Consider the following 27175-nt stretch of genomic DNA (forward strand, 5'->3'; position numbering starts at 1 on the left):
CGACATCACATTGTCATGCTGGCTGTTAAATTTACTACAGCTCAATGAGGAATTCTCCATTCCCGTTAGAGTTTACAAAGTCGGTGATCATTTGTAATTTCATTAAAAAAAAAAAAGAAAGCAAAAACAAAAAAACAAACAAAAAAAAACCCTGAATCGAAAGTGTCAAACTATTCCATTAATTAATACATCACATTTGTTTGCTTTTGGATTCAGATTTTTTTTTTTTTTTTTACTGATTCCTCAGACGTTATACGTCTGGTACAGTCTCTCATACACCATTCATCCATGACAAATCAACTTTTCTGTGTAAGCAGTAGTCATTATAGTACTCATAGTAAAAAAATAAAAACTTTAGATTGGTCAAATATAGGTGGAGTTTATTTCTGGAGTAAAGCTAAGATAGAATTTTGAGCCAAATATTCTTTTGACAAGAAATACCTCTTCTTCCAGGCTCCCTTTCAAAAGTCGAAAAATGGTTGCAGGTGACCATCATTTATCCAAATGAACATTCCCCAGTTGTTTTTGACATCGTACACGTACCAATGAAGTTGTTCAATAGTCAGATTTCAAAAATAACGGCGGTGAAGAGTGAAGAAACTTGACTTGTTTTTTTTTCTCAAATAAAGATCACTCCAATTTTTTTTCAGTGTACACAAATAAAGTGTGGATGGACCATCATGTATCTAATATATCCTCTGGTGGGTTTCAATCCGTAAACACACTGATGAGTCATCCATGACCAAAACAGACAAGGAAAGAGACGTGCGTTTGATCTTAAAGGTATTTTAACTTTTGGCTTTCCACTCCCCTTATTGAAAAGAAAGAAAGAAAAAAAACAAAACAAAACAAAAAAAAAAAAACAGTATCCCTTGTGATCTCTTTCAACCACACCGAGCCTCATTAACGGGAAATCCAAGCACTGAACCTCACCAAGGAGATGCTAATTTTGGTTCTAACCCATCGAACTGTAGCCAGCGGGTCGTGAGACAGTAGCTTTTGAAAGCGTATATGTGTGTGGCCTTTTAACGGCTCCGGTTTCAATCAATCATAACACCGGCAAATGGAAACATGGACATCATAAACCAAAGCGAACAGGCTGAGGTGTTGGGGTGATGGCCAGCATGTGCGAGTGGGTGGTTGGATCGAGGAAAAAAAAAAAAAAAAGTGAAATTGAATCGCGAGACAAAGGAAGGAAAACAAGGCCCAAAAAAACTAAAGTAGGAAAGAACAGATAGACATGATGAGAAAGGGAGCACAAGGGAGGGTATGCGGCATAACAATCGCGATTCACCCCGCTTTCATTATGCAAACACTTACTTCAAAGAGAGCCCCTCATCGGCTGCAATAATGCATTCTATTTCATCTACCTGGGGTGGGACACCGTGCTCAATGCTGAGGACGCATGCTTTAAAAAAAAAAAAACTGCTCCCTGTCACAATCACGTGTTGGTGCAGATAGCTGGAGGTGTTCATTCATTTGAATGTCAACAGGTTTTGTCTCTAGATCAGCGGTCACCAACCTTTTTTGCCCCACGGACCGGTTTAACGTCAGACAATATTTTCAGGGACCGGCCTTTAAGGTTTGACGGATAGATACAACAAAATAATATGACCCTCATGAAAACTGTTCGAAACACGAGGAATGTCCAATGTGGCCGCAACACTCTCTGGTCGCTATGGTCACGTTTAAACATGCCTTCAAAATAAGATATACCACAAATAAAAAATGCATGAAAAATATGACTCACCGTCGCCGCATATTACGCAGAGTGGGCTTGGTGCGTGGTAATCTCCCATTGATATAAATCCGTGTTTTCAGTAGGACTCCCGATACTGTCTATTAAATGTAGCCTACTTTTTCTTGAACGTCGTAGGCTCCTCTTCTGTCTCCTGGCTAGGCTTTTCCCACTTCCCAAAGACGTTTTTATTTATTTATTTATTTATTTTTATTTTTATTTAAACTAATTTTGCTAGCTCCTGGGTTTCATTTTAGCGGTAACTGATCACGTGACCGAAAAGCGCCCCTTGATCTGCGTCAAGAGTAACACCCTGTAGACAGATGTTCCAGACAATCCGCGAACTTTTCAAAATAAAATATCTTTCAGATTCCGAAATAAATAAAACGGAAGTAATGTAAGTCCTTCATTCTTTCTGTGCGGCCCGGTACCAAATGACCCACGGACCGGTACCGGCCCACGGCCCGGTGGTTGGAGACCGCTGCTCTAGATGACCAGATTGTCCCCTAGTAACAGTTTTGCTTGGAAAAAAAAAAGTCCTACGAAAGAGAAGAGGACATCGGCACATGTAAAACACAAGCTATTTGTCATCCATCATCGGGACAAGTGTAAAGTAACACCAAAGTGTTTTCAGGCTAAGGCTGCTGCTCCTTGAGGTCAGAGCGAGACAAGTAACCCAACGCTCCCGTGTTGACGGAGGCTCCCGCTGTTTCGTTTGGATGCGCTCTCACTCGACTGTTTCCACTGAGCGTCGTCCAGATAATTTCACAGCTCATAGACAAAGCCTGTCCCACAGTCATGGGAACTGCAGCGCAAACTGCCGCATCTGCTTTATAGGAGCTTCCAAAATGAAATGTGCGCACATTTGCTCGCTAGATTTGTCAAGTCGAAATGTGGGGAAAAAAAAATGCGTCTGTGGGGAACAAAAGCTTCAGAAGGCCCAAGTGGAATACGTTCTTCTCACTGTCTCAACCTTTCATGACACACTCAGCGGCATGTGCGTCGACACAATAAAATAAAGGCATCATTATCAGATTGCATCGCATTACGTTTGACAGCTTACAACTGCAGTACTTCATCATGTTGAATTTGTCTTTGACATTTTTGCACACCCGCGGGATTGAAAGAGCTTTTGGCGAGAGCGCACCGACTACCGAAGGTACAATACATTGTACAAAGGTCACCTATTTCACTATACTGGACAACCGCAGTCTTTAGGAAACATCTCTGAGAAGAAACCCAAACTTGTATTTCTTTAATATTGACCTCGCATCATATCGCTGAATGTTGAGTGGGAATAAGACTATTGAAATATTTTCATTTGGTGACTACATCATATGTCAGAGATGGAACGTTATAATGAACAGACACCTTCACTGAAGGTTATCAACAGCAACATTACTTGGCAGTTGCATATTTTGATCACAGACTTCACTTGACTGCACCGCATTAAAATAAACATCTTTTTAATTTTTTTTGTTTTGTTTTTTTATTAACTGGGAGAGTTGTGGCACGATGAACGTGTGGTTATTAAGCTGTTGTATTAGCGCAAGGTCAGCCAGGAAAAGGCACCAGCCTTCACTCCTTGAGGATTTGCCATTCAGGAAAATGATGAATGACAAAAGTCACAAGTTAAGAAATGCCTTTGAAATTGATTGGAAAACAGTAATCCATACCTTTGTTACGTCTTGGCTGAGTTACTGTAATGCAATTTGTCAGACGGTCCTCCCTCAAGCGCCCATCTTTAGAATTTATTGTGTGGCTTTTCACTCAACATGAGACTGTGCGTTGTTTCAGTGTTTTATCGTGTTTTTCTTTTATGAACGTATTGTTTGAACAGTCTTTGTCTTCATATGTCTGATTTTCATTTGATGAACAGCACTCTGTATGCAGCTGTGGTTGTTTTAAGTGCTCTTCAAATAAAAGTTGAGTTGAAGTGAAATTCAGTAAACATAAATAAATTCATTTTTCGTTCATTAAGATTTCCTTTTTAACTACATTTCAGATGTTCTTGAAAGAATATGCGGACTTTATGACTAAATGCTCTACAAGGGCAAAATGTAGTGAGTGACTGCTCTCCACTTCATTATTATTTCAGGCTTTGCCAATCACAGCCATTACTGAAGGCCAAGATTTGGACTGGTTGTAATCCTCAGTAATTAAGCCGGCTGACCTTAGCATCATATCCCTCCTGTCAGACACTTCGTCGCTGTACAGAGGCGAGGGGACACATGACTGACACATCTGTGCTTCCGTGTGTGCGCGCGCGCGTGTGTGTGTGTGTGTGTGTGTGTGTGTGTGTGTGTGTGCGTGCGTGCGTGCGTGCGTGCGTGCGTGCGTGCGTGCGTGCGTGCGTGCGTGCGTGCGCGAGCACAATCTAACCGACGTTTTGGACTGAGAGTCTATCAGGGCCTATTAGCAGTCCCCATGTGGCCTCTTCCAAAACAACAACAACAACCACAACAACTGCAACTCATAAGTAGTGACAAAAGAAACGAATCCTAACGTAAGGAACAACAATCTTAGACTGAGGGTGAACGTGTGCGTCTGTGGGCGTGCGCGAACGTGATGGAGCAGTGACTGCATGCTCTGGATGAAGATTGGAGAAAAGGTTCCCATCGAGGGAGCGCATACAGATGTGCATGCACCAGTGATCCGACGTACGCACGCAGCATGCGATGATAGTGAACAGCACAGAGGATGCAAAGAGCCATCTGACGTGAATAATTTAGACGTTGTGCGGAAGAGCATGCGGAGTGAGAGATGAAAGTGAGAAGGAGTAAGGTAAGAGCAGTCCAGATAAAGAAAAACAACAACAGCAACAGCAACATGGAGACTCTGTGTATAGTACTTTAGAAAGACAAGAGAGAGATGAGAGGATAGAAACAATAGGCCGCTCCTCCTTTCTCCCCTTCCGACAAGCGTGGACTATAAAGGCAGCCGGTGTGATTATCCACACTTGAGCGGCTTCGCTCGCTAAGACACTCTTGAGCTTCCAACTACCGGTGCATAATGTTCTCCTAATGGACTCCACTAACACTAACATCACCATCTGCATTAATGGACTGCTGCTAACACTAACAAAAGCACGTAGTGCAGCGGACACAGCCTTTACACTTATTGACTTCTAAAGAGACCCTTCTTCCGAGCTTTCAGCATTGTCAGCATTAATTTACAATCTACGAGTACGAGAATGGAAATGAAAAATACACCTCGCGATACTCCGAATTCTGAGTGAGGACCAGTCAATGGATGGATGATGCGTTAAAAGAAATTATAAATCCTGAGGTATTTTTTTGTTGATGATGGAAAAAAACCAAATACATTTTCATGAATGAGCAAAACCTACGTGAAACTATGAACTATGTTCATGAAATAAGTGGGATAGGAAATACATGGAGAGTATGTACAGTATGTGAAATCTTACATTCGGCTGAGTGCAAGCAAACAAGCAAATCAAAACTGCATTATTATCTTTGTCATGGCAGCATTTAGAGTGCACCTCTTGTATTGGGTCATTGATGGCGGAGTGGTTCGCTCGGACCCGGACAGTGCAGGTGTAATCTACCATTTGCCCATTGGCAGCTGAGATAGGCTCCGGTTCCATACAACTGTAATCTTGTGTTATGGAACATGCAAAACGGAACTCTTGTACTCTTTTTTTTTTTTTTGTGGTTAAAAAAACCCTATCACATTCTAAGAACTAAGAAAATTATATTTATAGTATTACTAATACAGATACTGAGATAAAAGTTCAAATAGGAAATAAAATGAGAAGTTCTGTTTTTCACGTGAGCTTTTTGACTCCTATCCAAGCCTTTGGATTTGGAAAACTGCTTGCCGAATGGATGCAAATCCAGCTGTTTGTGCATGTGACGACACTGACCTCGTAGCACACTTAGTCTGGTGGAGGCCGTGAGCTCTCCTGCCGAGTTGGAGGCGTGGCATTCATAAATAGCCTCATCTCTGGGGGTCCTCAGAGGCTGGATTCTCAGGACAGAGCCAGACCCGTCGTCAAATTCAATTACCTGTGTATAAGAAAACAAGAAGACATACTGTTGGTACGGCTCCTCTCGATGTCTTTAAACTCAGGACAGGTGAGGTGCGTGGTCTACAAGGCGGAAGTAGAACAGACTTGATGAAGTCCTTAAAGGAGACTGGCACGGCCAAAGAAAGTTTTTCAGGAACTGCAAGATCTCCACTTGCAGATGATATTGGAGTTGGCTGCTCGAAGCTGGGCAGTTGGAGACTGCCTTCAACCTCCAATCATGCATTTGTCTGGGACAACCTTGCCCCTCTCACATACACAATTCTTCCAACTGTCATGCTAAACTAATAACATATTACAATTCTTGTCTACTGTAGGGTAAGGGTTAATTTAATTGTATGGCTCGCTGCCAAACACAATGGTATTTAGTTTAATGCATTTATATTTATGAGGCTTGTCGGTGGATCATGGCTTTGTAGATTTCTGTGAATGAGGTAAATGTCTTCAAGAATTGACCAGTGCGGGTTCTGTTTGAGTCAATACAAAAATGATTTATCATCCACCACCATTTAATTTATTTTTATTTTATTTTTACAAACCAACTGAAATCACAGTTCCCCATGTTTCCCATGGGGGAAAAAAAACCTGCAACATTTTGGGAAACATTGTTCTCATTGGATGCAATATGAGAGACATAAGCTAACAGTCAATAATTAGGAAAGTGGGGTCATACCTCAAATCTCTGGTTGCTGACTTTTTTGCCTTTCTTGTTCCACACAATCTTGGGCTGCGGCTCGCCAGCGGCCTGGCACACGAACGACGCCACGCCGCCTTGGACTCCTATCTGGTCTTCCGGGGTTCGGGTAAACCGTGGAGGAGCTGTGTGAAAAGAAACATTAAAAAGTCAAGACTAGTGTGTGTGTGTGTGTGTGTGTGTGTGTGTGTGTGTGTGTGTGGGGGTATGCATTACAACACCGCTATTGCGTATTTAAACATGCATCCTTCAGTGGATTATTGTATTTTTAAAATGCACTCAGGCACCAAATACACTGACATGCTCGTGATGTACTGCCATAATCTTTCATTTGCACATCTGCAGCACTTACATTTGAACGACTGCGCTAATAAAAAGAGAGTTGAAGGCCATTTGAATCAGAGCATGTACGGTAAAGATTCAGTCCCTTCCACTCCTTCGGATTTAATAGATCCCATGAGTCTTGAAAATGAAAGAAGTTGGAAAGAAGTTGTCTTCGGAGTGTAAACTGATTGCTCTAGCATGCCTGTGGCTGCTGAAGAAAGTTGTCTGCGTAGAGTACGTGTGGGTGGCTTTGTGTCTACAAGTGTCTTATTTTTTCTTTTTCTTTTTTTTGTGTATGTGTTCACATTCCACCGCGTTCTACCATGTTCCTCTTGCTGCCCCTGCACCGCCAAAGAAGCTTAATATTTCTGTGCCATAAAGGATTTATGAAGACTTACTTCTGACATGACCACTAAAGCCCCCTCATTCTAGGGACGCCAACAATATCATCACCGCTGCCTTGGCGGGATTGTGACATCACGACATCAAAAAGATTCGGCACGTCAGTCACGGCACGTCATCGGCCGCTTGCCTAATGGCATTCCCGCCAAACCAGAAAATCCCTACTTAAGGGCTTAGTGCCAACTGCCCTGACAAAGGGAGAGGAATTGCTTTTTGCTGTTTAAAAGGAAGGAGGCAGAGTGGCTAAGCTTCGCAGAGAGTGTTGGAAGCGTGGGGAGCACAGAACAGGAGAATGGCTGAGATAAAGAGAAAGATGAGCGAGACAGATGGAGAGGCGAATCAAGGCGGAAAGCGTCTGGCTACTACAAGTTGGAAGCCAGAGGAGGGAGAGACAAATGGCGAAAGCCCAGTCACTTGCTTCCAATTCAACTATTGAACTTGCATCCGGTTGCAGTTTACAAATAGAATAGCACAGCAAGGATAAAAACGGGACCGCTTTTGACTTTTGAGTCTGCACAGGCTCAAATTTTCTCTCCGATTACTCTCCAAAAAATGAAATATTCATGGAAGACTATGGGCTTGATTTACTATGGATTTGCATGTTCCAAAATTCTGCAAACTTAATTGCTTATGTAATCAGATGTGGAAGGTGATCGACTAACCGGGCGCAACGACGATGCTCTACCAAACACGCAACATTGCTGCACGGTTCATTTTGTCCAAATGAAATGATGGGATTAGCACACTGACTTTGATTCGTCAAACTTTATAATGGCTTGCGCTGGCTGATTTTGGGTCTTTGCGTGCAAACCGGCACACAAAGTGGTGCCAGTGAAACACAAGCAAGATGAGAGGAGGTGAGGAGGAAGATGTCACAAACAAAAAATATTATGACATTTACTCTTTTCAGCCATGCAATTTTGAAGCTTCTGAATGATCGAAGGCTGAGATGGGCAACTTCAATGCTGGAGAGGGCCACAATTTTTCATCAGTGCTACACTTTCAAACCAGATGAATGACAAAAATGCCATTTTAAACTGGACCAAAAACACCCCCCAAAAAACATGCAAAATACATGCTCTCAATATACAGTGATCCCTCGCTACTTTGCGGTTCTTTTAACGCGGGTTCAGTGCATCGCGGATTTTTTCAAACATATAAAAAAATATATATATATATATTTTTTAAATATACATGGAGTACAGTACTGTATATGTTGCTCTATGTGACTCGCTGCTGTTTTGCAGCTTCTCGCGGGCTACACGTGGGCTGCTCAAAACTGGTCAACTGTCACTCCTGAAAATAAAGAAAACTGGAAAATCTCCTTCCTGAATCCTGGCTGAATCGCCTTTTTATTCTTTTTTCCCCTGGCCTGCTGTTTCGCCGCATAATAGCGGACTTAAAAAAAAAAAAAAATTTTTACCTGTTTATGTTAATTGGATGCTACTTCGCGGATTTTCGTTTATCGCGGGTGGTTTTGGTCCCCATTAACTGCGATAAACGAGGGATTACTGTCATTCATTTTTGATCATATATTTTTCAATCCAAGTATAATAGAGCTACTATCTTAACCCAATATAAAAATAATACGCTTAATCTCATTCATGCTAATACTCAACATCTAGGGACATTTTCGAGTGTTCAATTAACCTGTCAAGCATGTTTTTTGGAATGTGGGAGGAAACAGGAGAAAACCCACGCAGACACGGGGAGAACATACAAACTCCACGCAAGAAGGCCAGTGCCGGAATCGAACCCTGCAATTCTGCACTGTGAGGTCGACGTGCGAACCAGTCAATCACCATGCCGCCCACAAAATAATCACATACTGTAATATTTTTTTCCAGTGCAAAGGGCTCTCATGCATAAAAATGACCATTCTCCAAGGGCACAAAACTGCTGAACAACAAACCTACATGAAGTGCAACAACTCATTTTGTTCATTTTTTTTTCTTCACAAAAATCATCTCCCACAAAATGATAATATTTTTGAGGTACTAGTTTGTACTACATATCATTCCGAAGCACACAAAAAATATTGGGCCTACTTGTATTGTAGTATAGGGCAGTATAAAACCCGTTAAAACTTGCAACTACAGTAAGTCATGTCTGCAATCTAGTGGTGAATTTAACGTAAAACTACAGCTGACACATATTGGCTGATCGGTACCTGCGCATTTGCATATTTGCCCATTTTATTTCTATTTTACGGCAATATTTTTTTCATTACTTGGATTTTTCCCGTTTTCCCATGAAAAACGTATATTGATGGTTTATCAGAGTTGGTTTGTTAATATGGGTATATATATATAAAATATTACCCTCCCTCAAATTTTTTTAGGAAAATTAATCAATTGCCCATAACTGATCTCAGGGCTGACTTGGCAATTCACCAGAAAAAAAAAATCATGCCATATCACGGATGACAAAACTCCTTTTAACTGCTTTTCCGTGCGCCATTTCTGCGCAGTTGACAAAGTGGTGCGGGCCTCTCCCTGCTCAGATTTTGAGGTGCGTTTTAAAAGCAGTGTCTCCAGGACAGGCACAGAAAGCCAGCGGCCACTCACTTTGGGTGAGTTCAATTAAACAAAACAAGGTTGTTATGCGGTTGACGGCTTTCCCAAAACGAACAAGAGTGATTGAATTATTTTCTGTAACGTTGTAATATTTTTGTTTGCGTCTTTCACTAACACTTCCCATTTCATCACTTCAAACTTCATTTTACGCTTGCGGCGCTCTCCCAAATGCTCCATGGTGAAAACCATCAGAGCTGCCCAAAGGGCAAAACAAATACACAGTCGCCACCACTTCTACAACTGTTGCCAACAATTGCAATCTTCGTCGGGTTGGGGATCTTGGGAAATTAGACCCTTTTATTAATTTTTTTTCTGTTTGTATGTTAGATTGAAGGTTACTTTCTTTGGATGATACAGGATGCAGCCATTTGCATTCTGGGTCGGGGGAAACACTTCCATTACAACTTTTCTTGACAAAGACAGCACGGCACTATTTTTTGTTGAAAATGTTGGAGCAGAACTAATTTAGCGACTGGTATATTATTCCGCTTGCAGATTGTAGCGCTGCTGAAAATGCACTTTTTTTTTCATTTGAAAACCCATGCGCATTTGGAGGTTGTAATAAAGGATTCCATTCAAAATAATGCACTGTAACTAATGGAAAACTTGCTCATGTTACTTATGGAGAATAGTGACATAGGTGGAATACAAAAGTAACAAAGATGCTTCTTTTCAGTATGATATCATTCTTAATGATTTATCTGTCATTCTCCAAGCGCCATTAAGACATCACGCTGAGCTTAAGGAAACTGCCGAATGCATCTCTAATTCAACATTTACAGACTCATCCGAAACGATACAACAGATTGAGTAGGGGGAGAAAAAAAAAAACAAAACGATAAGCGAGCTGCAGCCCCAAGCACCCTGCGCACAAACTGTGCATTAATTTCCCGGGATGCACGAGCGAGTGAGCAAATGTGCTTGCTCCCATCTGAGAGGTAGCAAACGAGAGAGAAGAGAAAGGATGAGGAGCGGTAGAGTCGCCCTCTTAATCCTCTTGCTAATCTCTCCTCCACAAAACAAATGAAAAGTGCAAAGCCAGTCGAGGCACACCGAAAGGAGCGGCGGATCTTTCAAATGCATTTTTATTTGACCCCCCGCATCCCGTTCCCCTTCATTAAAATACTCCAGCTCATGTTTGATTGTTTGAGTCTCCCCACAAAGGTTGCTTTTCGAAGAGTGCACGCTCGAGTCTTCATCACCCTATCATGTCTTGCCTGCTCCGCAGCTGCTACCTCTTTCATCCTCCTCCTCGGTGCTCTTTCTTCATCTCCTCCCTCCATCTCTGGGGTGTTATGTAAGTCCTCCTGTCACACTGACTGACTTAATGAGGGGAGGGGGTGCGTAACCGTATGCTCTTCGCTTGTCTCAATTCACCCTTTCACTTTTAACGTCCATCCCAACTCCCTCTTTGCTGACTCTCTTCTTCATTTCCCTTCGGTTACCTTTTTTTTTTTTTCTCTCCCATTCAGTAGCGATCATGTCTCATGCCAAGCGATGGAATTTACAGTGTGTGTGGAAGGGCTGCAGCTTTAATATTTCAGTGATGTTAAATGAGTAGTTGGCCTGACAAGCGAAAACTTGAAAGAGGAAGTTCGAGGTTTCGCAGTGAGAATCTATCTCCTCGGTTTGACCCAAGATGGAAATGAGGGAGAAATTACTGAGTGGTACCGCAGCGAGAGATTTGGATGGAATTAGACGGTGCCAATCTTCCCCCCTCTGTGTGTGCGCGTGTGTTTGCGTGAGTGTGTGCATGTGCGCATTTTTGTGTGTGCTCAATGGTCGGCTGGAGGGAGGATGGCCTACATAAAGGTCGGCATATAGTGGGATCTCATCTACACAGCAGATGGCGGGGATTACAGAGTCATCTCCCTGCACTGGACAACTTTTTGAAGTAAAGATGTGTGATAAACCTTGATCCCAAGGTAGAAAATTGTCATTTGCTATTATTACTGAGGTTAGGGCCACATACAAGTACCGCCATTTATCAAGGTAAACACACACTGACATGCTTTAAAAACTCTCCCAAAACTGTGGGTGTGGGGGGGGGGGCTGTTGTACAAGGACAAAACCAAAAAATTGTCACATTGTATAGACTTGAACCAGTAAACATTTTGCACTGCCCGGGGTAATACTGAAGTACCGTATTCCATTGATTATACCCAGGCACTTAACGTTTCATTGTTTTAAAAAGGATTGTGGGAAAACAAAATGTTACTTTTAAAGAAGCCGCAAGGAAGAGCCAGGGCATGCTGGAGAGACTGTGTTTTTCAGCTAGCCTGGGAGTTTCTGTCTGGGGATGCCCCCTGGGAGACTTGACGGGGTGGCTCGGGAGACATAAATCTGGGGTCTTCTGCTTAGGTTGTTACCACGGCAACCGGCAAGAGACAACAGAAGATAATGGATGGATGGCTGGATTGACATCAAGCTTGATCAAAATCTGCAAATGTTAAATACAGAAGGCAACTGGACTTTTTCACAATGTTGAACTCTTAATCCAGTAATGAGTTCTAAATTGCTCGATGGCTAAACTAAAGCAAATGTAAATCTCCGGTATGAGTGTCACCTGCTGGGCGGTCCCATTGGTGAATTGACAATTACCAATCTATCAGTGAGGGTATATCTACAGTTGCTCTTTCCTCGGAAGCAGCTGACACAGGTAAGCTACTGCATTAAAACTGAGTAGTAGGTGGTGTGGCGGTTCATTCCTTATAAGAATTTTTTTTTTCTTTCTCTAACTCAGTAAACTGTGACAAATTTGGATAAGCTCTCCATGAGATAACCTGCACACTGCGCAGGGATGATACAAGTTCCACAGTGCAGGGCTTCCAACAAATAAGAACAAGATTAGTTTAAGCTAAGGGCAATGTGTACAAAGATACCGTAGCTGAAAAACAATGTCTTAACCCAAAGGGCTATGTCTTGAGATTTGCAGATGGAAGCACAAAAACTGCGGGGTGTATGATATATAAGAATATGGATTTATTATTGAAAAAAAATTGAGCATGGATGGAAATGAAGAGAAAGGTGACTAACAAGAGCAGGATCAGAGAAAATGTTCCAACGAGAGGGAGATTTGACTCCTTAGTCTCTCATGGAAATGTTCACACCTCAATATTTGTTGGTGTTGGGGACAGGGCTGTTAGTCGAATTTGGACCAAGGTGGTTTTCATTGTGGCCGTACAACACTTCCAGGAAACTGTAGGACAGGTGCTTGACAGATGTGCTTAGAGCATCCTTGTGGTCCCTTGTAGGGTTCTGTGGGGGTTATTCCTCCTGGATCCTTCCCCGGTGAGGTGTTCCAGGCATGTCCACCCAGCAGAAAACAGACACGTCGGAGGGACTATTTGTTGCGGCTAGCTTGGCAATGCCCCAGTGTCCTCTCTGAGCAACTGGAGAAGGCGGCCAGGCTTCCCCCTGGGATCGCTTATTAGACTGATGCAGCCTCGATCCAGACATGGATCAGAAGAGGAACATGGATCAACTGACAGATGGATGGAGAACTTTGCTAGATTAAGGGCCAGGCAGACCACTTGGTCATGATAATTCTAGCATATCCCAACTGACTTAGGACAAACGGCAGACTGGTCTGATTGTTGGTCATGCACTGGGCGAGGGAATGAATTCCATGCCAGTTGCACAAAAGTCAGGTATGGAAACCACAACACTACCAAAGGCTTGCCAATCAATACATTATTCTAAAATCTCAGAATGATTCTTCTACTCACTGCTTCTTTTGGTGTTACCTCCTCAAATCCCCGAGCATGTGCATCGTGACAAAAAGTCTCCTAAATGTTACAATCCAATTGCTCCCTGAGCTGTGTGGTTTCTTGTCTTAGTCACTTTGGAGATCTGACTTTTAAAAGTATAAAGCAAAGAGTCCTACCCGAACTAATCAGATCAATGGCCCTCGCAGCATAAAATCGAACCACGCTGCCTTTTTACGGTTTGTAACAAAGCTACAAATTGAACATTACAACCATCCGCTTTCGAGAATATGGTCAAGCATTTCATTTTCTTTCGTTATAAAGAAGGAGCTGCAGGGTCCAGAAACGTACACTTGCTAATCCACAATAAATGCTGAAATGTTACTGCTCACAGGTCGAAAACTGGATCATCCCTCAGAGGATGTGGAAAATAATTGGTTATTAAACTTCCTGATCAGGTCGATATCAGGCACCTCCTGATGGTTGGACAAAATCCCTTTTTGTTTCCCTTCCAAGTGGAATTTAAATAGCATTTGGGACTTTTTATGCCTCTGCGCTGGATGTTTTGATACCATCTGAAGTGACTGCTTTAGATGCAAGTGCAACTTGCCAAGCATCTGTGCCTGCACCCCACGTTTGTACGTGTGTGTTCTCGTCGATCGTTAAGCATGTAATGAGTCATTTACAAGCTTTGCCAGGGAAGATCCCGCTGCACTGTGCTGCATGTGGTGGTGGGCGGTTAGCGGATGACTCCGCAAATGAGAAGTGAGTCAGGCTTGTCAAATAAGTTGAGGAACGAGGCCAAACGTAGAGCTCCATCCATGCCCATGATAGTGGGCCTCAAGAGTGGGCGGGAGGCTAGCCAGAAGCACAACATATTAACATCAAGCCGACACATTAAGAGCAAATTATCAGCTGCTTGCGTTCGTCCTAGAAATGAAATTGGATGGCTGGAGCCATTAAACACGGAGAGACAACTATTATCCCCCAGCAGTGCTCAAATGCGTTTAAAAACATTTGCCAAAACAGCCTGTTTAGGCAGTGAAAATGAATTTATACACAAGTAACTGCTAGGAAAATTGCTATCATTTTTGATAGATTTCAAATTACAGATATTATTGGACAGGGAATCTCAGCTGTGTCTCAAACCAACGCAGAATACTTATTTGAAACACAATTCATTTCAAATCTACGTGTACTTGCTTGCACGTTTTTACAACTTCCAGTTGATGTAACAATCATCACTTGAACAATGCCATAAATAACACAATCCTGCTATTGCTGGTAGTAATGTACATCCAATTAGCAGGCCACTTACTTGCTGTAACCGCCCCTGGGTCTGGCTAGTGCCGAATTAATCAGGGTTAATTTGTTAGAAACACAAGGGGAGGAATTAATCGAATGGGGCTTCCTTTTCCACTACACAGGTCATTAGGAACATGGGATCGCCTGCCCAGTACCCAACTATACTGGGTCACTACTGGCTTCCCATAAAGAAGAACAGAGGAGTTTGTGGTCAAAGCGCATTACTCAAACACAGGCGCGCGGCTAAGCTAAGCTAACGATAAGCAGGGCTCTTCACAGGATGGCGCACCTGCTAAAATAACCGTAAGCGAGCATCAGTCAGTTCATGTTAGTCATGGACAGATGCACGCCTATACTCGCTGCTAGCAGAAACAGCAACTTTGCCGAAACCTGTTTTAAATATTTATGTTCAAGTTCTCAACATGGACTGTTCTTGTCTCTGCCCAGGCTGCCAGTTTTTACCCTCTGCTGTGAAACGCTTACATGACTTCAGAAATTTTCTGTGCTGCGATTTGACTGAGACATTTATTTTCTATTCTGAATACTACAGTAAAAGGCTACTTTGTTAGCGCCACTGTAATGCAATAAAGGATATGCTGACCTACATGGTCTACTGATATTGAATACAAGAGGTATTAAAACGGCTGTTAATGTCATTGTCAGAAATGGAACACATGCTAATGTGTGCTTGTTGACCATGCTTTTTTAGTATATTGGATTTTTCTAGATAAAAGGGCTAAAATATGAGATACATCTCAGTATGACTGAGTTTTATTTGGGTTCCATAGAAGATCATTAGGGATTGAAGCCCGAATTCAATCTTTTTTACTTTTTAGTGGAAGTGAGGTTGTCAAGCTTTCAAAATGATTTAGATAAGGATTACGAGAGTTTGATTGACGTCGTCTCTGACTAAAACACTTTTGTGTCACACTGTGAAACATTTTTATGGAACTTATTTGTCAAGATAGATATTTATGTCAAAGTTTTGTCTATTATGTTCCAAAGAGAGTGAAAGAAACAGCTAAAAGTGGCAAAAAGAGCATCTATAATATTATACAAAACACACCATGAGTTTGTTATTATCATTGTTCGTTAAAAACAAGCTTCCTTGTACTTGGCTCGGCATGTTTATTACATTACATGTATCGTCTGGATCAACAATATGACGTACATTTGCGCGACGCATATGGGCAATACACATCAATCGCACTAACATGGGCATGCTTTTCACACCCTAATCCCTCAGGGCAGGACCCTAAGATCTGTGTCACCCTGATAGTCTTCCTCTATCAGCCAAGGTTGACGCTTGCACGTAACAAGATAGTTACTGCAATGTACTCTTTTGTCTACTGGAAGAACTACTCCAATGGTAAGCACATAAACTCCATCATATGTCATTAAACACTAACACGTGCACAACAGAGAGCATTGTCTGGCGCTGCTACAATGACATGCTGTAATATCAGTGGTCATTTTGCTCTAGGATAGTGTTTCTAAAGTCAACTGATCGATGAGCAAATTGACATCGACAAATGATTTCATCAACAAGTAACGTCAACAAATAACGTCAAATTGTGACACTCCCCACAATTTCAGTCTCTCAGCAGTACATATTGTCTTATTTCTGCAGTCCTGCATGGAAGCAGACTGATTATCTTTGTGTTGATCTAAAACAGCATTTTGGGGAATTTCTTCCCACCCCAAAAAATGGAATGAACACTTCAAATGCCTCTAAAATCCCCCATAACAAATCAAGTCACAAAATAACAATTCAGAACATTTCCAAACTTTACGGAACAGATGCCCGAAAAAAGATACGGTCTAAACAGAACACTGTCTGGTAGTTATTTATTTTATACATTTACGGCTGTTAAAAAAAAAAAAAGAAGAAACATTGCGTGTGCCTATCCGATTTTATGACGGTGGCAATTGAGCCTCCACGTGAAAAAATGTTTGTCCCGTATGGTCGATCGAAGAGGTTCCACTGTAATTCATATAAGTTATGACAGTCGCCGCTAGCCTACATTCCTCCCACATACTTCTGCAGCTCAAAAATACATCCATATTTTGTGTTCTGAATCAGACCACTGAGCAAAGTGCTCGAGGGACAACGGCGTCACAACCTCGCAGACCACCTCAGAAGGCTCCTGTCAAAGCAGCTATTATTTGCTGCTTCGCTCTAGGGCTCCTCAGCTTTGGCAGGTAATGGTTCGGTCACTGTGGAGAACTGACCCCAAAACCTTTCAGCTCCTGGTCAAACCACCACCTCAAAGAATTCTGGTAGTCGGCTTGAATGTTGACAGGTCAATCAGTCACTACGAGTGCAATTTCTATTTCGTCATTGAACGACTCTGATGGTTTATGTCAACCCCCCCCCCCCCCAAAAAAAACGTATAGCGTATTCTATAAGATATGTATAGCATACATACCATACCTGTATAAGACGTAGTAAATGAATGAAACCGTTTGGGCACCAGAAAGTGGTTGGTTCAAGTCCTGATTGTGATCACACCAATGAATTACACTTTAAACCAATCCACTTGCAACGTGGCCAAGTGGGACAGTGACCCACTGGATTGAACAGCGAGAGCCACGCCTACCTTGGGGGAGGCCTGTTGTCATCATCCACATGCTGTACACACACACTTTGTCTCTGATATGTGCATTTCAGACGTTTCAATAACAGAGTGTGAGTTTAATATCCTCTCTCCGGAACTATAAAAAGGTTGCTCTTCTGTTGAATCACAAAAACTGAGTTTCGTACTGTTCAAAGATTCTCCAAAACAAATGTAACGGCCTGCTTACTAAAACCATTCTGCAATATTTTGTAATGACTCAAAAGGGAATTTTTAGGGGTCATATTTCCAGCCAAGCAGTCTAAGGTGGCACGACAGGTTGTCTGCGACGCAAAACAGGGGGAGAAGAAATAACAATGTGTGCCCATTGTACACATTTGCCTGAACGACAGACGGAGAGATGGCGTTTCTCACAAAGGGCATCTCGCCGCGTACACGGTGCAGTGGCCTAGTTTGCGACAGGATCAGGGCATTACTCTTAATCCACCAGATAGATGACATTTGCATACACATGACGGCAACCACATGGAGAAATCCAAAATGGTGGCAAGTGAAAGGCAGAAAGTAAAATCAGGAAATGGGAAGGGAGGATAAATAATATATCCATGCATTACAACGTGCAATCTCCCATATATTGGTACAATGGGCACACATACGGTGTAGCGTCATGCAACATTTCCACGGGATGCACTTCCATCTGATTGCATCTTAACACCCTTAGTCCATGAGCGTGTATGAAAGCAGCTTGCGTACCGAGCATGAGACGGAGCTTGCAAAAAGTGAGACAAATATTCAGATCCTGAACAGATATATTGTCTATTGTCTTCCCTTCATGTCACATTACATCGGAGACTCTGTCAGGGAGCGTTTAACATTTCAAAAATATGTTGACACTAGCATTCCAGCAGTGACAGTCTATGCCTCAACTCTCAACACAGCCTCAGAGGCCCCGCTGTTGATATTAAAGGAGGCATGGCACGTCACACACAGTGAGATTAAAGCGATGGGAGAAACCCCAAACCCTCCGTCCTTCCTATCTCACCACATTATGAGGATGTGACAGGAAGCCGAATGAGAGGAGAGTGAGAGGAAAAAGAAACAAAGAGACTGGGTACAAGCGCTTCCCGCCTTGTTGGAATCTCCTCTCGCCCTCGCAAAAGAAGTCTGCGACCATCATCGTTTTGATGGATTACTGGACCGTTGCAGGCCGACCGGGCAAAAAGGCAGAAGACTGATAGGAAAACAAGCGTGTTTGTTGATGGAGAAGATTTTACTGTGCTCGAGGTGACCATCCAACCCTAACACTGTCTCCAGACCATTTTTTTTTTGGGCAGTAGGCGGGGGACACCCTGAACCTGTTGACAGCCAATCGCAGGGCACACATAGACAGACAACCATCCACGTTCACACTCACAACTAGGGACAATTTAGAGTGTATATATCGTCTACATCATCCCCAACCTCCACATCTCCTCTTATTCGTATGAAATTTTTTAAGCATCCCTCACTACATCCTGACATTTTTTTTTTTTTTCATCCGCGGTCTCAACCCAAATCAGTCAATCCATTTCATCGCTAACGTTACGAGAGAGGAATCCTCAAAGCTAATCTTCAACCTGACAGGCCGACATCCTGTCTATCAAAGCGTCGCCTGTAGGCGATGCAATTTTCAAGCGGCGCACCTCGATTTGCAATCACTTTCGTTTTGTAACACTTGTAATTTCCAGATTCCCGGTGTGTTCATTTCAGGTACCCTTAAATGATTGTCAATCATTGTGAAACAAATACGAAGAGAATGGGAAGCAGAGAAATGGACTAGAAAATCGAGCAGCAGTTTTATGGGAATTTAAAACAAAAAACATTTATCCTTTCCCGTGTTTCCAATGTATCAATCACATTTTCTGAACACTTTTATCAGCTCTTCCTTGAAAGGATTTGAGAAACAATCTTAACTCGTATATAAGATAATCCATCTTTTGTAGCAGGTATTTTTTTTTTTTTGGGTAAAGTGATGTTTGTGTGCAGGTGTCATGGTGTCGGCCGCATGACTTTTGCATTTTTCAAAGTTCACTGTTGAAATAATATTATGTCACATAGTTGTGTTGAACGTCTTTGTGCATTTATATGACAATTTGGGATGATACAGCAAAAGCATTTCAATGATTGTTGATAGTAAAAGTGCAACTGAAACAAAATAAATCTTTCAAATGCAGACAATTCATTTGAACATTTTGGTGTCATTGAGTTGTTCCTTGCCCTGACCTGATTTGGGACAAAGCGCTTATGAGGTTCTCATGATTTTTGATGAGCAACAAAAATTTGTCTTGCCGTAAAATGGGAGTCGTAAGAGATGGATCTCAAGACACTTCACCAAACATACTTCTTGAAGCTACACGAGGGTCTCAGAGGATAAATAAGGAAGTCAAAAACACACATGTGGACAATAATAATTGGTTCTTTGTTCTATGGGGGAATTATGTCAAAATAACCACATTATTATTGATAAATTTGTTTGATGTGATGCCATATATCATATTGGAATGAAAGTACACCCGAGTTTTTTTACAAGGTACCGGTAAATATAAATCTATACAACTTGACAAATTGTTTTTCCCACAAATCCATGTATAAAAGTGTTATTCTTGAGAATTTCTGAATAATTTTCAATGAGCCATTTCTCTGCAAAACTTAGCGACAATTCATATTTTCAGCACACACACAGTAATTTTAAAGTCAAATGTATGTAAAACTAGAGTCGAGCAAGATAAAATATAAGAAAAAAAAATACTGCGGTTTTTTGCAGATTATAAAACTTGAGGATAATCTTCGTACTGGGAGATGAATAACTTGGTTACTTGAGGTTGCGTGTCGACATCACATCCTAATACTTGAACTAGGAAACATGCATGAAACTAATGACTAGGTTGCCTGAGCAAAAACAAAAAAACAAAAAAAAAAACCCCAAACATGTTGGTTGGACATGAGCAGGCGAATCTCCCACAAACACACACGCGCATCAACGCAATCGCACAAGCTGCGGCGAAATTATCTGATATGCCATATGTGGTCCAACTGTCCATGCCAAGTAATACTGGGATGGACAAAAACAGCTGGCCTTGCGTCAAGCCCGCTTGCCAAACTATACAGATAAACACACACTTGAATAGCGCAGATGCAATATCAGAAGATAATGCCTTCGTTCTGGCCAGATTCATACATATGAATTTTGGACAGGCTGTACCCTTGAGCCAACACGGGCGATGTGTTGTGAATGTGAGAGCACTCACAGTCAGCGTCGGCGAGGAAGAGGAAACTGAGGAGGAGCAGACCCGGGCTGGCAGAGTGCATTGTGGGGTACGTCGACACATGCATGCTGGATCCTCCGTCAGCTCACTGCCTCACTGTACAATGGGATGATGGAGACAAGTCCTCACAACCTGCGTGGGAAAGACACAAAGGAGAGAATGCACTCATTAGGATTGTTTTCAGAAGCCCAAATTTTGACAGGGAATGTACTATATAAAGGGAGCATGCGTGCACGCACGCACGCACACACACACACACACACACACACACACACACACACACACACACACACACACACACACACACACACACACACACACACACACTTTTGAATGTGTGCGATTTCCCTCGGGGCCTCACACTCCAGTTATGCAGCTGCCTTCTTCTTCGCATTTTATCAAGACCTTACATTGCCCAAGGTGTGCGCATGCCCGTGTGTGTGCGTGTGTGCATGCATGTGTGTGTGTGTGTGTGTGTGTGTGTGTGTGTGTGTGTGTGTGTGTGTGTGTGTGTGTGTGTGTGTGTGTGTTTGCAAAATAGCCGCCAAACTTCAACAAACAGCTAACATCCTGCTTCAAAACATCACTCATCCTTTCTGTTTGCTCGCAATTTGTCTGTGGCAGGTTTACCTGCTTCACAAGCGGCACAACAGACCCCGTTTGGGTCAAAAACACGGTGATTGATGAAAAGGAACAGAGGATGCGGACTGGGAGGGATGCATGCCGGCAAGGAGACAGATTATGTTGCACACATTGTTCCTCGTACTCTAAGCGGGCGCCTGCTTTTTTTTAATCATCCTTTTCATCACACAAGTCCTTATTCCATGTCGCTGCGATTCTGTCTTTTTCCGCATCACATATTTTAAGCGTATTCATGCCATGCTCTCGATCGCATCAGTCCTCAGTCAGTCAGTCTGTGGGTCTGTCTGTCCGCTATCAAGCAAGTCGTCTGCGACCGTCTGGCATCAGTCGAGACGGGGCGACGTCTTTGAGTGTCAGAAAACTCACAGCTCAAATCGCATGACGCGATTCGACATGACGGATGAGTGTTCGTCTCCCAAAGATGACAGACTTGAAGTGAGAGTCGGACAGAGTGAGCAAAAGAGAGAGAGAGAGAGAGAGAAAAAAATCTTGATTCATGCATATTTATGCATTTCCTTCCTCTGTAATGTATAAGTTAGTACATCTGTATGCATGAGCCAGTTGTTGTTCTCACTGAACTGTAGCACAACAGTGTAAATATATGTATGCGGGTAGCTCAGTGTCATGACTGTTGTCTCTCACGGCACAGACGCATGCAACAAAATCTTAAGGGAATGCGTCTCCAAAAGGGCGCCATCATTTTTACATGCAGAAACAGCAACAGCGGTCCGAAGTCTATCGACTCCTCTACCAGCTTTCTGATTAAAAAAAAAAAATAAAAATTAAAAAGAGAAAGAACGGGGCAGGGAAGAGATGAGAGCAGCAGCCTAAATCTCTCAACCTTCCTGCGAGCCAAAGCAACAAACTACCATAAACCCACACTGGATTTTCCATTAGTTTTGCTTTGAAACAATTGCTTTGGTATAACCTACACCCCCACCTACGCTCATTGAGTCATGCCAGATTGTAGTCTGACTACAATACTACCAGCAGAACTACGGTCACAGACATGCATTTGTGTTTTACTATGTATCGTAAAAGCATGTCATTGGTTTGTCCGCCTACGGATTGAGATCTTCACTCTACCAGCACGAATCAAAGAACGTATCGGGACGTTTTGAATATACACTCTAGGTATTGTCTGAGAAAGACAGCCTGGATTTACAAAGTAAATTATTGCAAAAAATCCAGCTCTGGCCTTCCTGTGTGGAGTTTGCATGTTCTCCCCGTGCCTGCGTGGGTTTTCTCCGGGTACTCCGGTTTCCTCCCACATTTAAAAAAAATATGCATGACAGGCTGATTGAACACTCAAAATTGGCCCTAGGTGTGGTTGTTCATCTCTATGTGCCCTGCGATTGGCTGGCAACCAGTTCAAGGTGTCCCCCGCCTACTGCCCAAAGACAGCTGGGATAGGCTCCAGCACACCCTGAGGATAAAGCGGATCAGAAAATGGATGGATGGATGGATGGATGGATGGATGGATTGCCACTAAAAAGGGAGTTGAAACTTGTGCTGCTCACCAGTTCCCCAAACTATTTTTCAGAAGTCAACTTTACAAAAGCAATCCCATGAAACAAATGCCAGGGCTGATCGAAATAGGATTATTGGATGGATTATTCATTGTCATTTGTATGTATATTTTCGCTAATTACAGTTCCCATTATCTTCTGCAAAATGAAACAGACATTACAAAAAAATAAAGCAACATCTTTGTGTTCGTGTGTGTGTGTGGCCACTAATCACGCCAGCTGATTTAACGGCACTGGAAAAGTCTGCATTATTTAGTATCTCACTTCACAGCGTGTCACGTTAATTAAAGAGCTTGAGATAGCGGAGAGTGAGAGATAAATGGAAAGAGAGGGAGAGAAACAGAGAGAGAAAGAAACAGAGAGAGGGCAGAGTCGACCTGAAATGGCAAACAAGCGCACACAAAGAGGCAACGTGGGCTTGAAAGAAGACGGAAAAAGAAGAAAAGAGACAATCAGCAAGGTAGCGGCCAGATGGTAGTCTGCGTGGTTGTTGTTGTTGCTCATTACTGAGTGGGGGGGCTACCAGGAAGCCTCCCGCTGCATCCGAGCTTGCGGAACGCCGTGGTGCTCGGCCATTCACTTACATTAGTCCCTATCGCTCGATTACATCAACTGTCTGTCTGGCTGAGCCTGCAGCCATCAGTCACACTTATCTATGCGATGCCTTGTGACAGAACAAAAACTGACTTAGTGACAGTTTAACACATGGCGAGAGGAGAAATGGGAGGAGGAGCGCCAAATGACATGATATAGAGGTAAAAGTAGAAGATGAGCAACATTACAGCGAATGGAAAATGTTTTTGAAACCGTCAAATGCCTAATGACCGCAGCCGTCCCAGGATAGCCTCGTCAGTCTCGTCTGTGTTTATGACGGCTGTTGAATGTGCAGCTAAGCAACGAATGAAAACGCGATTTGCAACACCATGTTCGTTTTTGTTTCACATCTCGCCAGTTGACATACAAACTTGCACGCATTCCCCGTTAACTAGTATGAGAGAATAGAGAGACTTTCAAAAAAACTTCTTTCCTTGGAATTAACAGAGTGCCGACCACAGCATTTTGAGAAGGTGATTGACAAAAGAAGTATTGTTTTAGTGGATCCAAATCAGGCTTATGTACATAGTTAAAAAAAAAGAAACAATTTGTGATGCAGAAGATGACTGATAACAGTAGTTTGTGGGCTGATCGCCGCTGATTTTCAGCAAGAGACGGGTGAAAGGCTAAAATGGTTGCCAACCAATTGCAGGGTACAAATAAACAAGCATCAAGGCTAACCACTCCGCGACCAAAATGTGGTATACGCGGTTGTGATTGGACAACAACTTTTTCACCTGTGTGGTTTGTTTATTTGTTTGCAGCTGATTGTCTCCAGTTTTTGGTATATTCACCTTGGTTTTGTTCTATGCTGGCTGGGTTTTCTGCCAAGGACGTTCCCATCGTAAATAAGAGTTAACCTCTGCCGGCATCCTGTGTGTGGTGATAATGTTCACCTTCTGACAGTTTTCTCAATGATCAATAAAAAAAAAAAAAAAACATTCTGAATCCCCATCCAGATGTAATTGTGGTTAAGATAAGATAAGAAAACCTTGATTCGTCTCACAATGGAGAAATTCCCAATTCACGGCAGTAAAGTTATGAAAGGAAGAAATTGAAGCTGCTGTAAAGGCAGCCACTCTCGCGGCGCCAGCTTGAAGTCAAAATAACAAAATAATACAACGCAACACATAAGACACAGACAGTCGTGCCATCTTAACCACTTTTCTGCATCCTCTTTGTTGTATGAAGCAGTTATAGATGAAAGAGTTTTCGTGGAAAGTGCTAAAGTGGGTTTGGAATCAAACCAAACCAATTTATATAGATCAGATTAAATTTGGCAGGGGGTTTCGATTCAACACTGAACATCTTACTTGACATACACCAAATTTTCTTCTCATGTGCTGTCAAGATCCAAGATGGAGGCCTTTCATCATTGATTTTGCTTGTAACCAATCACAAGTTGCTTATATATATATATATATATATATATATATATATACACGTAACTGAAGGGTACTCAGTTTTCCGTTTACCGGTGCAAGAGTACAATGGCATAAGTGCAATTAAGAATGACTTTAAAGAAGAAATTGAAAAGAGGAGGGTATAGAAAATGAATGCGTGGGTGGATGATTGCAAGCAGTGTGGGACTAGACTGAAAATGCGATGGAGTCGTGCAGCTGCATCGGAGGCTGACAAGATAGAGACGCAGACAAAAGGCCGATCCTGAAAAGCGTAGCTTAAGGCAAAGTGCGCGCCGCGGAAAAACAACACTCAGCTTTATTATTTGATTTGCAATAGCAAAGCTGAGACATCGAATGCAATCAGACACACTTATTAACTTACGCTATCCGCTACGTTGGCACAGCGGCTGACTGACAGAAATGTCAACGTGGTGGCAATTGGGATTTGTTGCATCACAACAGGAAACAGGAAGTCTTTGGGGCCGAACTTCCATTGAAAAGGAAGGTGACGAGTGGAATATTTACCCTATTTGTTCACCGTGATGTTGGAGAGTGGGAAGTATCTTTGTCAACTTGCCAAATTATCCGTCAACATTGATGTCGTTTGTACAGATGTCTGAAGCTTAATTTGATCCTTTAATTTTAAAGTTCCTGCCTACTGCTGTCAGGCTATTGAATAGACAGACCTGAAAACCCGGACTCACCCCAACTCACCCATTTTTAAGATGCTCATCTCTATATTTTATCATTTATATTTATTTGTATACTTTTTGTTCTTCTACTTCTCCCTTTCATAATTTTGCTGCTGTAGTGCAAATTGGACATGAGGTACATGAGGAGCAGTGTAAAGGTTCAAGCACTTTAGTCAGCAATCGTTTTCTCATGGATTTATCTGTTATGGAGGAATTTAGAGGCGTTTGAATTGCAAATTTCACATACATGTCACATTGATCTTTGCATGTTTTTTATTTACATGATTCATTTTTTTAGCATTAAGTTTTTTTTAAAATTCTGAATGAGTGTTTCACGAGTAACATAATTCATTATACTTTTAATTTCACCCCACTGTTTATTTCTGCAATGCAGTTTACAGCCTAGTGATTCATTTTTTTAGCATTAAGTTTTTGTTCTAATTCTGAATGAGTGTTTAACGAGTAACATAATTTACAGTATTATACTTTTAATTTCAACCCACTGTTTATTTCTGCAATGCAGTTTACAGCCTAAAGAGCAAAAATCGTGAACCCGAAATAATCCAAATTTTTGGTATGATTAACATATTTGCTGGCTTATTCAATATTGAATATAATACAAGCTGAAAAAACGAAGATGCTACTGATGGATAATACAAATGCAGATGCGTACTCATGGTGTATGCTGATTGCTGATAACCTGTCATCTCCTCTGACACACACACACACACACACACACACACACACGCGCGCGTGCGCGCACGCAGGTAGACTAGGAGCAGCCGCGGAGCAAGTCAAGAGCAAGGCATTGATCAGAAGCCAATGTCAAAGTCTGTGGGGATGTCATCTGATTACATCACCTTGTGACAGCTTTTAATTGCTTCCATGCAGGGCTGACTTATTTTCCCTTTGCACCCACGGCAAGCTCTGCTGCATTGCTCTCATCCCCTCAGGTGGGTTGAACTGGCAGGTGGAACGAGGATATCTGGTTGGTTGGTCAAACGGCCCCTACCTTTATAAAATAACAATTGTCGGGAGCAGGGTCTGACCAGTTTGTCACAATTCAATTAACAGCACGGAGAACAGTTAAAAATAGGACAATCATTTCAAAAGTAACCTAATAGCTGGTGAGATTTCTACTGCGATGCCAAGTTAGTGTACAAAGAGTGTCATGACTCAAAGGGTTTATGAAGGGGTTGTCAGGAAAGTGTTGTTTGTTTTGACTGCCACGGCATCAAACACCCTATCTATAATGGATGATAATGCATTCCCTCTCATCAGAGCTAGCCCCCCCCCCCCGAAAAAAAATGCAGCAGCAGTGATCACATTCTGATTTTGCTGGGTTCACTTGACACCTGATGTGCACAAAGCCACTTTATAGCGACACACTAAATCGTCATCTGGCCTTCATAAATGAGCTTTAGTTAGCTTGGAACATGTCAACTGCAGATTACCACACTTAAAGCCTGATTTATTCAAGGTTTGCACGTGCTAAAAAGGGTGCAACATTGACGAGATGTGGAAGCTGATCTATTAAATTATCAAATTAGTGAACCACATTTTAAAGGGATACGTTAAGATTGACTTGACATAGATCCGATCAGCTGGATCATCATTCGTGATTGTTGTATTGTTATGAT

General features: G+C 42.2%; 1 protein-coding gene across 32 annotated transcripts in view; it reads right to left on the reverse strand.

Moving 5' to 3' along the window:
* LOC109511127 (receptor-type tyrosine-protein phosphatase delta-like) overlaps window positions 1–27175 on the reverse strand; it is a 166964-nt gene that overhangs the window by 48054 nt on the left and 91735 nt on the right. For 31 of the 32 annotated variants that reach the window (XM_019861918.1, XM_019861908.1, XM_019861931.1 and 28 more), the window contains 3 exons: window positions 20658–20807; window positions 6460–6605; window positions 5625–5766 (listed from right to left, as the gene is read on the reverse strand). In XM_019861918.1, coding sequence (XP_019717477.1) covers window positions 5625–5766; window positions 6460–6605; window positions 20658–20742 — 373 coding nt within the window. In that variant the 5' untranslated portion in view covers window positions 20743–20807. Of the gene's footprint in view, window positions 1–5624; window positions 5767–6459; window positions 6606–20657; window positions 20808–21683; window positions 21705–27175 lie in introns of those variants that run through there. The other variant, XM_019861907.1, reaches the window with a different exon arrangement.

This window comes from Hippocampus comes, unplaced genomic scaffold, assembly GCF_001891065.2.
Source record: "Hippocampus comes isolate QL1 unplaced genomic scaffold, H_comes_QL1_v1.1 scaffold7, whole genome shotgun sequence".
NCBI lineage: Eukaryota > Metazoa > Chordata > Actinopteri > Syngnathiformes > Syngnathidae > Hippocampus > Hippocampus comes.